Raw genomic sequence first — 14,502 nt, 5'->3', positions numbered from 1 at the left:
TTTGAAATCTTCTATTCAACTCTTTAGTATCTTGAATTCTTCCCTGTGCTTTGGCTTCTTTGTGCTCCAGTGCAATTTTCAGAGTCTCTTCTGACATAGGACGTTTAAATTTTAATTTCACATAAACAATAGTTTTTAGTATAAATGTATACCAAATATTGCACAGGACATAATAAAAAATCATTGCTGTCAAGACTGAATCAACTGACTGCTGACCCTCCAATAACTTTTTGGAGGCTGTGAATGGCAAGGGAACAGACTGCCCATTTTTCTTCCATTGCGCTACTGGTGGATTAGAAGCGCTAGAGGTGTGCCACCTCTGGGTCAGTGCAACTACCTACGGACCACACCACCACAGCTTCCCTGCATAAGATATCGTTAGGCTAAAGAAATGTAACTGAAATACAAACTTGACTGGGGCCTTACATTTGTACTTAATCTGTCAGTCTTGTTGTTGGAAGTGGTTGCTGTTAATAACTACGGGAAATGGCCCCCTCCGTGTGGGTAGAATCATCTAAAGGGCCACAGATCCAGGGAGCAGAGGGAGGATCACGAAGCAGTACCCGAAGCTACCACAAAGGGCACTGCGTCCTCAGGCATTCACCAATCCTCCTCCCATCTGCTTTCCCAGGCAAAGTGAAAGCTTAGGAAAAAAACCCACAAAGGAGAATGAACAAACGCCCACGTCGGGGGAATTACTTCTCCACACTGTCCTGCTCCTTCTCCCGGCACCATACCTTCTGGTCCCTAAATAACCCCCCTCTCTGTGTGCTGTCCAGTTCCCTCTTGCTGGTTCCTCCCCTTACTCCAGATCATTCTCCTATAGCAGGTCTTCTCAGAAGAGTCCAACCACAGAAGAGCACGGAAGCTCATGAAGATATAAGCGAGCCACAAAAGCACACAGAGACACAGGCTGAGCTTCCGTGACCCCTGCAACACAAGGAGCAAAGCAAATAAATAGAGGCAGGCGCCACATGCCAGCCTGGAAGTCAACCTCCGGGCAGAATTCCTAAGATAAGCAGAGCAGAGCAGTCAATGAAGCGGGCAAAAAGTCACACAGGCCTTCAGGACTCAGGAAGCTGGCCTGAGCAAGGGTACTGGTGGGAGAAAGAGGCAAACAGGAACCAGGCCCCAAAAGTCCTGCTGAGAAGGATGGTAACTGAGAAGTTACATGGAGAGACTGGCTAAAAGATTTTAAAAAGGAGAAGTAACAGTTTTAAGGTTGTTGATGTAATGTGCCATTGAGTCACTTGTGACTCATAGAGACCCTATGTACAAGAGCCCTAAATGCTGCTCTATCCTGGGCCGACCTCACTGTCACCCACACAACAGAGCCCTAAACACTGCTCTATTCTGTGCCAACCACACCGTCTCCCACACACTCATTTCCACCACCCCAATCACAGAACCGATTCATCTCATCGAAGGTCTTCCTCTCCTTTGCCACCCCTCTACTCTCCCAAACAAGATGTCCCTCTTGAAGGACCAGTGCCTCCTTGCAACATGTCCAAAGTATGTCAGACAAAGCTTCACAATCCTTGCCTCCAAGGAGTTTTCTGGCTTCACCCTCTGCTGGACAAACCTGTTTGTATTTAAAAATAATCTTTGAAAGTGGTTTTTGGGATAAACTTGATGGCTAGAGAATATGTGATTACCTGTACCCCTAGATGCCACTACAATGACAGCAAAGGAACTGTTGTTGTTGTTGTTATGTGCCATCGAGTCGTCTGCGACTCATAGCGATCCTATGCACAACAGCCCTAAACCCTGCTCTGTCCTGTGCCAATCGCACTGCCCCAGACACACCCATCCCGATTACCCCAGTCACTGAACCAACCCACCTCATAGAGGGTCTTCACCTCCTGTGCCGTCCCTCCACCCTCCCAAGCATGATGTCCCTCTCCAAGGACCTGTCCCTCCTTGCAACATGCCCAAAGTATGTCGACGAAGGCCCAGAATCCTTGCCTCCAAGGAGTTGCTTGGTTTAATCCTCTCCAGGATGAATCTGTTTGTTTTCTTGGCAGTCCATGGTACATTCAATACTCTTCTCCAGCATCACAGCTCAAAGGCATCAATTCTCCTTCTATGCTCCCTAGTCATTGTCCAACTCTCTGATGCATAACAAGTGATTGCAAAGACCATGGCCTGTATCAGACATACCTTAGTCTCCAGAGAGACACTGTTGCTCTTAAGTACTTTAGAGAAGTCCCTAACTGAAGACTTTCCCATCGCAATACACTTTCTGATTTCCTGACTGCTGGTGCCAAGAGTGTTGACCGTGGAACCGAGCAAACTGAAGCTGTGAACAATCTCAATCTCTTCACCATCCATCCTGATGCTACCAATTGGCCCAGTAGTGAGAATCTTCTTCTTCTTGACATTGAGCCTCAGTCCATACTGAAGGCTGCAGTCCTTGACCCTCCGCAGCAAATGCATGAGGTCCTCCCCAGTTTCAGCAAGCAGGGTTGTATCATCTGCATAACACAGACTGTTAAAAGATCTTCCACCAATCCTGATGCCACATTCCTCCTCATAAAACCCCCCTCCCAGATAATCTGCTCTGCATACAGGTTGAAAAGGTATGGAGACAGGACACATCCTGGCGTACACCCTTCCCAATTTTGAACCATGCAGTGTTACCCTGCTCTGTTCTGACTATGGCCTCTTAATCCAAGTATAGGTTTCGCATTAGCACAATTAAATGTTCTGGGAAGGTAAAAAATCTAAAACAAACCAAAAAAAAAAAGACAACAAACAATGGACCACACATTTGGGGAAGAAAGAAAGCTTAATGATAATTAATATAGGACTGAAAAGTGAAAGCAAAACTTTTAAGGAAAAAACTTTTTGGGAAGATGAAGTAAAAAAAAAATGGCTTAAGAAGACAGAGGGAGTGATTGAAGTCTGAGTAAGGAGCAGTTAGAGCCTGGGTGGTCGTGGTGGTTGCAGTTAAGAGCCATCAAGTCCAGTAAGACCCACAGCAACCCTATACCGTCCTTATAATCTCTGACATACTAAAACTCATTGCTGTAGTCATTGTGTAAATATATCTTGATGAAGGTATTATTCTCTTTTGCTGACCCTCCACCATTCCCAGTATAACATCACTTTCCAAGGAACAGCCCCTTCTAGCAACATGCCCATAGTACATGAGACAAAGCTTCTATCATTGCCTCTAGGGAGTACTCTGAATGCACTTTCTCCAAGACTTATCTGTTCTTCTGACAGTCCCTAGGACATTCAGTACTTTTCTGTCTCGTCTCATAGTGGTGGGTGCTTGACTCTATCAGATAGTATGATAATGTCAAGTTGACGAATGTAGAGGCACATCTACCAAGTGCATGCCCCTGCCAGAGCTGACCAAAGCCACCTCCGATAAGCCAAGGGGCAGCTAACTCAGACACAGCAAAATAAATCACATTCTGCAAATACATGTGCTAAATTCCATGTTTGTGCTGTTTGCCAATAAGTTTTGGGTTGTTACTGACGCAAAATGGTTGTAGTAACTGATAAAGAACCAAGTCACGACACCTGCATCACACAGGCAGGTAAACTCCCTCCATCCTTACCTCCAACAGTGCCAGATTTAGGAGTCCCAGGCATGGCCACTGGTAAGAATGCGGACAACAAATGTGTGTAATCAAAAAACCTGGCAACAGTCAATAGGAAAACCCTGGTTCCTTAACTAGGAGTCTTCCGAGGAGCTGCTAAACTTCTCTCTCTCGCTCTCTCTCTCTCTCTCTCACACACACACGAAATTATATGCAGACACATCATGCTATCTATCCCACAAAAGGCTGTCTTATCATGAGATATTACAGGAAGTCCTCGGTCAATAAGCTCTACCAAGAAGCCAGATCATTCAGATGGCAACAAAACTCCCTGCCTTCCTCAAGAATGCCTGGGAGCCAGGAAGCAGGTGCTGGTCATGTCCTTCCCCCACAGGAGGCCTCACTAGAATTCTGCCTGTTAAGGGCCTCCATCAAGTACACCAACATGATTAATAAGGTCACTCATACAGCTACCCAGAGCCCCTCCCTAGGACAGGAACAAGGCTGACATGCCCAGCCATCCTCAGGAACCCTTTGTTCCCTACCTGGAGTGATTAAAGAAAATTGTGATCATAGACTGGTCCCCAAAACCCCCAATAAAAATCTCAAAACAAAGCAAAATGAAGACAGATCCTTTTACCTTTCAAGCAGTCAAGCTTTTGAGGAAAGCCTCCAACATGAAAGGCAGAAATCAAAACAAACCAGTAAGACAGGAAACTAGAGGAAACAAACACATTGTAGGGGTGGAGTGGGGAGGGAATCCCAAATCTAATAAAAACTGAAGTCTCATCTAAGAGACTAAGAGAGCCTGTCCAGGAAACAAGAGCAAGCTCTTTTAAGGAAAGGACAACTGAAGAGCGAGGGAGATGCTCTTGGATATTAAACACAAGAGGTCTGGGAGGTGATAAATACGAAAGTTCACATTAAACGTTCCAGAGAGTACAGAGATGGTAGGCAGGAACCAACTGCAGAAAAGCCAGGGACGTATGGAGAATGGTACTCCAGGGAAGGGCCGTGACACCTCCTCACAGCACTGCCCTCCCAAAGATGCTGCCAGATTGGGGAGAGAGTGCAAAGGTAGTGAGTGAACTACCGACACAACCAAACAGGAAAAGGGATAACTTATGAACTAAACTTCCCAAGTTGTCAGACAAGAAAAGCAGTGCCTCCTATAGACTAGGAACTCCTACTAAAAATTCTATTCTTAAGCCCATAAAAAGACTTCTCCAAAGGTGTAAAAGACAATCAACACACCAGTAAAAATTTTTAGCAATTACTTATCAGACAAGAGTCTAATGTAAAAAATTCTTTCAAAAACTTTACTAACTCAACAAAGAAGAAAAAAAAAGGCAAACCAATTTAAAAATTGGCAAAGGACATGTACAGACACTTCACAAAAGTAAGATACACAGGCAATTAATACAAGAAAAGATGGTGATTATCATTAGTCAGAGGACTGTGTATCAAAACTACAATGAGATAGCATCTCACCCTTGGTCTTAAAAGAGCTGATCAAAGAAACAAAGAACAGTCAACACTGGTGAAGCTGTGAGGAGGCTGCAACTTTAATAAACTTCTGGCAGGACTACAAAATGATACAAGCACTACAGAAAAGGATATGGATGGCACTTCCATGAAAAATTAGAAGTAAAAATACCATGATCCAGCAATCCCATCCCTAGGTATTTATCCTAGAGCTGTGACTGAAACAAACAAAACACTCTCATATTCACCGCAACACATTCACAATTAACAAAAGGGAAAGAACCACCAACTATCTATCAACAAATGGATGGACAAGCTGTGGCATATACATAAACTGAAATACTGATAACACGTTGCCGCAAATGACGGCTATAAGCACGGTCTAGGCATGGAAGTCAATTTAAAAGTGTGCGACAATGTGTCAAGAATGAATCCTAGAAACTGCACAATGTTGATGAATCTGGAAGTCATTAAGCTGAGTGAAATAATCACAAAAGGTCAAATATTGTATGTAACCATGACTATGTTGTGTTGCTGATTGCCTTGAGTTGAGCACGACTCATAGTGACCCTATGAACAAAAGGCCTGAAGCCTTTCTATAATTATTGTCATTTATCCATAAAAAGTAAAAAACAAGTTTACACAGAGAAGGAAAAAAGAAAGCAGCATTCTTTGATAGTTATCAGAGATGGGAGGAGAAGGGAGAAAAGATCATTAACTACATAGTAAACAAGAGTCTACAGACTAAGGTACACCTGATCCAGGCCATGGTCTTCACAATTTTTTGCTATATATCAGAGAACTAGACAATGACTAAAGATGTCAGAAGAATTTATGCCTTTGAGTTATGGTATTAGAAAGAGTATTGAACATCCTTAGACTACCAAGAGAACAAAACAAGCCTATCCTGAAGAGGGTGAAACCAAGTTGCTCCTTGGAGGCAAGGATTTTAAGGCAATATCTCACATACTTAGGTCATGTTGCCAGGAAAAACCAGTAGTTGGAGAAGGACATCATGCTTGGAAGAGTGGAGGATAAGTACAGGAGAGGAAAACCCTGGATGAGACGGACTGACAGAGTGATGGGGTAGGTGTGTTGGAGATAGTAAGACTGGCTCAGGATAGCATAGGGTTCAGGGGTATTGTACAGAGTCACTTTAAGTCGGCAGTCAACTTGATGGCACATAACAACAACAAACCTCTAATATTCTCTGCTTTCAGCTAAGATCCTTCTTACATCAGCAGTGATATCTCTTAAGACTACAATCTCTTCTGAATCCCAGTTCTGGCAGTTCCCTGTCAAAATACTATCAGAGGTTTGTGCTTTATTAACTATACACAGGAGTTTGCTTGGATAGATCATAACAAATTATGGCTAACATTGAGAACAACAGGAATCCTAGAACACTTAATTGTGTTCAAGAAAAACCTATACCTAGCCCAAAAAGTTGTTGTCTGAAGAAAAAAAAATCGCATTTAAAATCAGGAAAACTGTGTATCAGAGTTTATACTCTCTCTATGTGTATTCAATAGAGAAGGTGGATTTTATGAAGTGTGGCATAAGATTGGAGGAATATTTATCAACTACCTGTATTATAAATACAGCCTCATCACCCACTGCCTCACCTTCGTACTTCCTTGCAGAGAGAGTGGTTTGTGTCTTTGGAAATATAACTTTCTAATAAATCGTCATCGTCGTTGTTGTTATGTGCTATCAAGTAGCCTGTGACTCATAGCGACCCTATGTACAACAGCCCTAAACCCTGCTCTATCCTGTGCAATCTTATTGTCTCCGGCACACCTATCCTTATTACTCCAATCAATCCATCTCATCGAGGATCTTTCTCTCTTGCGTTGTCCCTCCACCCTCCCAAGTATAACATCCCTCTCCAAAGACGGATCTCGCCTTGCAACATGTCTAAAGTATATCAGACGAAGCTTCAGAATCCCTGCCTTCCAAGGAGCAGTCTGGCTTCACCCTCTCCAGGATGAACTTGTTTGTTCTCCTAGCAGTCCACAGTATATTCAATACTCTTCTCCAACATCACAGCTCAAAGGCATGAATTCTCCAGGCACACTTTAGTCTCCAGACTGACATCGTTGCTCTTCAGGACTCTGGAGAGGTCTCTGACAGCGGACTTTCCCAATGTAATTCATCTTTTAATTACCTGGCTGCTGGTGCCAAGAGTGTTGATTGTAGAGCACAGGTTGGTATGCATGTTTTTTGTTGGTTTTTTTTTTGGGGGGGGTGTGCACACACGCGTGAGCGTGAGCACTGAGGGTTAAATAGTAAGTATAGATTTGTTTCTATATACACACACACACCAAAATAAACACCCCTCCAACCTGTGTTATACAGATGGTATAACCTTACTTGCTGAAAGTGAAGAGGACTTGAAATACTTGCTTCAGAAGAGCAAAGATAATAACCTTCAATATGGATTACATCTCTACACCAAAGAAACAAAAATCTCCACTACTAGACAAATAAGTAACATCATGATAGAAGGAGAAAAGATTATGCTTTCATTTTACTTGGATGCACAATCAGCACTCACAGGAACAGCTATTAAGAAATCAACAGGTGTTGCACTGAGAAAAATCTTTTGTCAAGGACTTCATCAAAGTGCTAGTAAGCAAGCATGTCCTTTTAAAGACTAAGGTGTGCCTGACCCAAGTCATGGTATTTTCAATTGCTTCCTATCCATCTGAAAGTTGAACAATGAATAAGGATGGCACAAGAATCAATGCTGGAGAAGAGTATGGAATATCCAATGGACCAACAAAAAAAACAAGTCTGTCTTCAAGAAAGTGAAACTGATGGTCCTCCGCAGAGGCAAAGATGGTGGCATTTTGTCTATCATTCTGGGCCTGTTGTCAGAAGGGTCCAGTCCTTGGATAAAGACATCAGACTTGAAAAGATCAGAGAAAGAGAGGAAGACCCTCAAGGAGATGGACAAAGTGGCCGTAACAATGGCTGGGAGCATGTCAGAAATCATGAGGATGGTACAGGAGAGGGCAAGGGTCACATCTGTTGTTCACAGGGCTGCTATGAATTGGTCAACTTGACAGCACCTAACAACAGCAGCAAAGCTCAATAAAATGTTCCAAAAAAAAAAGTATGATAGTAACATTCATTCAAAATAGTTTGCTACCTTTTTTTTTTCGTAATCTAGATAATCACTACAGAATAACCTTTATTTTGGTATTTTAATGTTATTAAATACTATGAAATAATAAATAAATAATAAAAATAAACTCACTTAAAAGGAAAAGCAGCATTTAAACTAGGGGAAAGGACAGAAGTGCCCATTCCCTGGCTGTACCTCAAATTATCTGAGCAGAAGTGTAGAGCAGATAATTCCTATCAATACTTCCAAACCTGAGGGATGTTCTTATTTATCTTCTCCCTCTCTGGCTGCTGGAGAGAAATGGGATCATAAAATATGACCTCAGAAACTACATCTCTCTGACAGAATTAAAGCCTTCAGTGTTTCACAAAATATTATTACAGTAATCCAAAGTTTCATGGTGTATCACCACAGGAATTGTGTACTTGTCACCACCACCATGTATGTGGAACTCTCTGGCATACAACTCTTAAAATTTCAGGAGAGAGAACAGTCAGAGGTGACCTTCCTCCTTCACTGTCATGCCAAGGAGGGACTGAAACTCCTCCAACTACCAGCACTCCTATGCCCTCAGGCTAGACGAGTGACAAACCAGATACCCAGTTCTCAGAATTAGCCCATTGAGAAAACAAACTCCTCTCCAAATACAGTGGGAGGAAAGAAAGCCCACAAGACCAATCAGAGCCAACAAAATGTCTGGAAAGAACCACCCAAGCATGTGCAAGTTAACAACAACTTGTTGTTATGTGCCATCGAGTCGCTTGCGACTCATAGTGACCCTATGTACAGAGCTCTAAACACCGTTCTATCCTGTGCCAACCTAGCCATCTCAAACTCACTCATTCCCACCACTCCGCTCACAGAATCGATCCGTCTCATCAAAGGACTGACACAGAAATATGCAAAGATAGTCTACAGGAGATGAAAAAGTAGAAAAAGAAAAACAACACTCAAGAAACAAAGGGGAGAAGAAGGAAACATGGCAGGCCTAACATTTACAGTGAATTTGTACTTCTGTACCACAGGACCTCCACATTCTCCCTATCACCGTGGGCGCTGTTCAAGAGGTATTCCGTCAAGGAGCAGATACGCTCTATGAGCACATCAATGAAGGGAAGCTGTGGAAAGATATTAAGTACAAGAAACCCCCATCCAGGTGAAAAGGACCAGGTCTACCCCCTGGCTCTTTGCCCCAAGTTAAGGCTTCAGCTTGATGATGATTCTTCCATTATTCTTCTTGGATCACCTTTACCTACCAGCAAGAAATGGTTTCCCTAACTGACTCTAACTTCTGCTCGTTTTGACACATGTCTAGTCAGAATCATCAGCAAATAAATGTAAACAGTCCTTAGGGGAGGAGGGGAAGAAACAAAAGGGAATTATCAATTTTTAACAACCTAGAAGAATATGAAATTCAATAAAAAAAGAGTTCAGAGACAAAAATGATGTGAAGGGGACTGCAGCAAAAGAAACCATGTATGGAAAACAAAGCAACATCATTATAAACCTAATAAATAAATTTAAGACATTAGTAATCAGTACAAAAAATTCCTAACATAGATGGTTCAAGATAATTAAAGGTAGCCAAGAAAACAAATAGATTCATCCTAGAGAGGGTTAAACCAGGCTGCTCCTTGGAGGCAAGGATTCTGGGGCTTCGCCTGACATACTTTGGACATGTTGCCAGGAGGCAACTTTACTGTCTCAGACACACCTACCCTCATTACCCAGTCATCATACTAATCCATCTCATCAATGGTCTCCCTCTTTCTCTGTCGATTTACCCTTCCAAGCATCATGTCCCTTTCCAAGGACCGATCCCTTTTTGCAATATGTCCAAAGTATGTCAGACAAAGCTTCATAATCCTTGCCTCCAAGGAGCAGGCTGGCTTCATCCTCTCTAGAACAAACCTGTTTGTTCTCCTGGTAGTCCATAGTATATTCAACACTCTTCTCCAGCACCACAGTTCAAAGGCATTCTCTATCATCCCTAGGCTCTACAGTACACAACAATTACGGTATTCTGGGAGCTCTGGTGGCCTAGTGGTAAGAAGCTACAGTACACTCCCAAGGGCACGCAGATGGAAGCCACCAGCTGCTCCGCCAGAAAAGCATTGGCAAACTCCTCCCATGTGATTAACTGCTTCTGAAAACCAGTCATCTATAGGTCGGTTCCATTATCCTGTTCAATCTATCTGAACTCAGTGTGTGGCATCAGGATCAGAGGAAGATTCATCAACAACCTGTGTTATGGAGATGACACAACCTTACTTGTGGAAACTGAAGAAGACTCAGGTACATGCTACAGAAGATCAAAGACTAGAGCCTTCAATATAGATTGCATCTCAATGTGAAGAAAATTCTGCACCACTGGACTGTGGGGCAACATCATGAACAGATGGATTGGAATTGTTAACTTTATTTCATCTAACTTGGATCCACAATCAGCATTCTTGGTCCCAACAGTCAGAAGATTATGAGATGTATTTCTTTGGGAAAGTAAGCTATCAGGGACTTCTCCAGATAACTGGAGTAGTAATGTCAGTTTCAAGATTAAGGTATGCCTGATTCAGGCCATGATCTTTGCAATCACTATGTATCTGAGTGCTGGGCAATGAATAAGGATGACAAAAGAAAAATTGATGTCTTTGAGTTGTGGTTTTGGAGAACAGTGCTGACTATCCCATCACTGCCAAAAGAACAGATGTCTTGGGAAAAGTACAGCCAGAGTTCTACTTAGTGGCAAAAATATTTCATGAAACTTCATTCCACATACTTTTGGGCATGTTGTTAGGAGGCACTATTCCTTGGAAAGGGGCATGAATCTTGATTGAGAGTCAATGTAAAAGATATCTGATGAGATGGATTGACACAGGGACTGCACCAATAAGCCCAAAGTGTGTCAGAGATTATAAGGATGGCACAGGGTAAGATAGAGTTCATACCTGTTGTTTATAGGGGTTGACGACGGCACCCAACAAATTATAATAAAGTCACTACTGCTCCCTAAGCTTGTCATCTAGCCTTTCCAGTTGCTCTTGTCAATCTTATCTCAATTATGTAATTTAAAAGATAAAGCTCAAAAGAATTATATACCATATGACTATTTTTTGATTCAAAGATTTCTGGGGATGATTTGTTTAAAGTTTACAGATTATTTCAGCATAGTTTCAGTTCACCCACACACTCAAAATAGATCCAGAAAAATTTTAATTGTGGCAATCTGTAATTCTATACTTCTTTCTGATCAGAAAATCTTTGATCAAAACATTCAGTACTAGAAACTTAAAAACTTTTAATTCAATAGCATGCAAGTTTCATTTGCTCCCTCACTTACTGCTTTTCATCTGACTTAATAATATGGTAGAAATTAACCGTCAGTTACAACTTCAAAGTATAAAGAGGAAATACTGTTTTGTTTTCCATTAAACTGTTAAAACTGTTAACAGTGTAAACCCCTAGCCTGTGTCTGAGTACTCACTTTTCTAGTTATAAAAGAGGTATCTGTAATCCAAACTTCAAATAATTAACGCTGCTCAAATTCTGGGGTTTTGACAAAAGAAAAATATAACCTAAAAGTTATTATCAGTCATTTATAGAACCAAGCCCACTGTAGACTGTCATTTCTGACTTGTAAGAGTTTTCCAAGGATCTAAATCTTTATGGACCAAGAGCTCTGCCCATCTGTTTCCCAATGAGCAGCTGGTGGACGTGAACCACTGACCTTTTGGTTAGCAGCCTGGCATGTAACATACTACGAAACCAGAGTTCCTTCCTATTGATACTACTGCCATTAATCCTGAAAATAAAACACTGGCTAGTTCAACAAAAAAACTGACTCAACTAGCTGACGAGGGCAAGGAGACTAGGAAATCAAGTATAAACTGGAAACCTCAGGAATCGCAGAATGACCCCAGAAATACAACGGGGGTCAAAGGAAACGCCCCCGGGGACTCCCCCAGGCCGCGCATCCCGAGAGTATGAGGGAAAAGAGGCTGTGGTAGGAACAGCAAGTCTGATGGACCTCCCCGAGATGACAGGGCCCCTTCGTGGCCCGGGATGACCCTCGGCCACGCTCTTGAACCCTCTCCGGCCCGCGGTCCCTCGGCTGCTCTCACCGGTACAAAATTACGTCATACAGCGTCCGGCCCTGGACGTTGAGAAAGTGGGCGTAGCCCACACGCGCCGAAGGCTGGGTCGTTCCGTCCCCGGGACCCGGAAGGGGCAGCTCATTGGTTAGTAGGCCCGAGAGGAAGGGCACCGAGTCCGGGCCGCGCACGCGCAGTAGGGCGCGGTCGCTAAGAGGGAAGCAAGTCCAGGCTGAGGCGATGGCGTTGTCACTGCTGGGACGGGCTGCGCTGTGCGTGAGGCGGCGCCTCGGGACAGCGCATAGTCGCAAGCCCCAGACGGAGCCGCCGCGGACCGGGGCTGTCCCGCGGAGGAGCACTGCGGCCGCCATCTTAGGCTGTAGTGAAGACCGGCAGGAAGGTGCGCCACTAAAATTGTAGCCCTGCAAGCTTCACCACAGCGGCCCCTGGCGGCGACCGCCGGACGGGGCCGGAGTCTCAGCCCTTCGGTCACGCGGGGAAGAGGTGGGTGGGGCCTAGAACTGTCAGTCCTTCCTCAGGGGAACACAGGCTGACTGTCCTCCCTACCCCAAGCCAGGGATCTCAAGCCTTTTCTTGAGGTTTTAAGTCTCCATATTGTGGGGCGATTCCTATGTAGAGTCGTTGGCGACTCGATGGCACATAAAAACAACAATATTCTGGAGCGAGTTCTGGAACCAACTAGAGCCGTCACTTTCTTGTCTCTGTGGATGGAGTCCTTGGGTAACACAAATGGTGAAGGGCTGAACTACTAGATAAAAGATTAATAGTTTGACGCACTCACAGGAGCTTACCTGCCAAGGCAGAACTGGTGATCTGCTTACAAAATGCTTGGAAAACTCTGTGCAGCGGTTCTAACTCGGAACAACTGAGGTTGCTCTAAGTTGGATTCCACTTAACAACAATAACAACTCTGAAGCCTTCCACTTCGCACAGTTTTTGAGCCCTGACTTCTATCAACTGGGGTTCCCAATGTTTTGTTTTCTGTGTAAAAAAAAAAAAAAATCAACATTGAGAGAATATTTGTCATGTCTCCAGTTCCTCTCTTTCTCTACTGCCTCCTTCAATCTTAGTCCTAGATGCCACCTCAACAAGGCTGGCTGAGGTTGCCAATTTATTGAATGCCCCCCCCCAGTATTTTCTTGGAAACACTCTAATTTGATAGAAACTTTGAAAGAAGAATAAGAGTAATGACTATCTTCCTTCCCCTAGATACACCAGTTGTTAATAACTTGTCTTATTTGCTTTATCTGTCGAGTTTTTGGCTGCAAGTCAGCTGCAAATGTCAAGACACTGGGCCCTAAATCCTAAAGCAAGCAGCTTCCAAGAATAAGGACATGCCTCCTAGTTTAAGACATCCAGCCTAAGGCAAAAATTTTCCAATGAAATCCTGTGTTGTCATTTTTTCCATCTGTTCTCCAATCCAGGACCACATCTTGCATTTAGTGATGGTGGTGTTAAATGCCGTTGAGTCACCTATGAGTCACAACAATCCTATGAACAAACAGATCTGAACCTAGTCCTGTCCTGCACCACCCTTACATCTCCTATATGCTCAATGCTATTTTTAGAGTCATTTGTCAATCCATCTTGTTGGAGGTGTCTTCTCTTTTTCTGATGCTCTACATTTTCCAGCATGATGTCCTTTAATAGTCATGTCCTTTCCGTTTCCCTTACTCGTAGGGCAGCAGCCACCTATTCGGTTTTTGGTGTTGGGGATGCTTACTGTTGTTGTTACGTGACCTGGAGTCGGAAACGACTCATCGCTGACTCTCCACTAGGTTTTCAGAGGCAGTTAACCGGACTGGAGGGAATTGCCCATCCTCTGGCAGAGCAGCTGGTGGATTGAAATGGCATGCTTTCAAATTGGGTGCTTTTGGGATTGAAGCACAGCTTCTGACCGCTAGGTCACCAGAGTTCCCCTGAGCTTACTAGTGCAGACATTATCTAACAATACTATTAATATCATGCACAAGTAAAATCTTAATTGAAGGTTATTCAGAAAAAACTAGAGCAGTACATCAACAGAGAACTGCCAAAAGATGAAGCTAGATCCAGAACAGGCCACAGAGCAAGGGTTATCAGTGCTGCAATCAAATGGATCTTCCCAGAAAGCAGAAAATACCAAAAAGATGTTTACACGTGTTCTATTGACAATGCAAAGGCACTAACTGTGAACTGTAATAAATTATGGTTAACATTTTAAAGAATTGGGAATGCAAGAATCCTT

General features: G+C 43.3%; 1 protein-coding gene across 1 annotated transcript in view; it reads right to left on the bottom strand.

Annotated features, from left to right (window-relative positions):
- IBA57 (IBA57, iron-sulfur cluster assembly homolog (S. cerevisiae)) overlaps positions 1-12,625 on the bottom strand; it is a 26,501-nt gene extending 13,876 nt beyond the window's left edge. Inside the window, exons 1-2 of the mRNA XM_006894038.1 lie at positions 12,285-12,625; positions 12,241-12,251 (exon numbers count right to left, since the gene is read on the bottom strand). Of these exons, the coding sequence (XP_006894100.1) occupies positions 12,241-12,251; positions 12,285-12,625 (352 nt within the window). The remainder of the gene's footprint in view (positions 1-12,240; positions 12,252-12,284) is intronic.
- Positions 12,626-14,502: the final 1,877 nt, after the last annotated feature.

The sequence above is a fragment of the Elephantulus edwardii genome, unplaced genomic scaffold, assembly GCF_000299155.1.
Source record: "Elephantulus edwardii isolate Elephantulus edwardi_28Jun2011 unplaced genomic scaffold, EleEdw1.0 scaffold00133, whole genome shotgun sequence".
Taxonomy (NCBI): Eukaryota; Metazoa; Chordata; class Mammalia; order Macroscelidea; family Macroscelididae; genus Elephantulus; species Elephantulus edwardii.
Note: the sequence above shows the minus strand (reverse complement) of the source record. Positions and strands in the feature narration are given on the sequence as shown.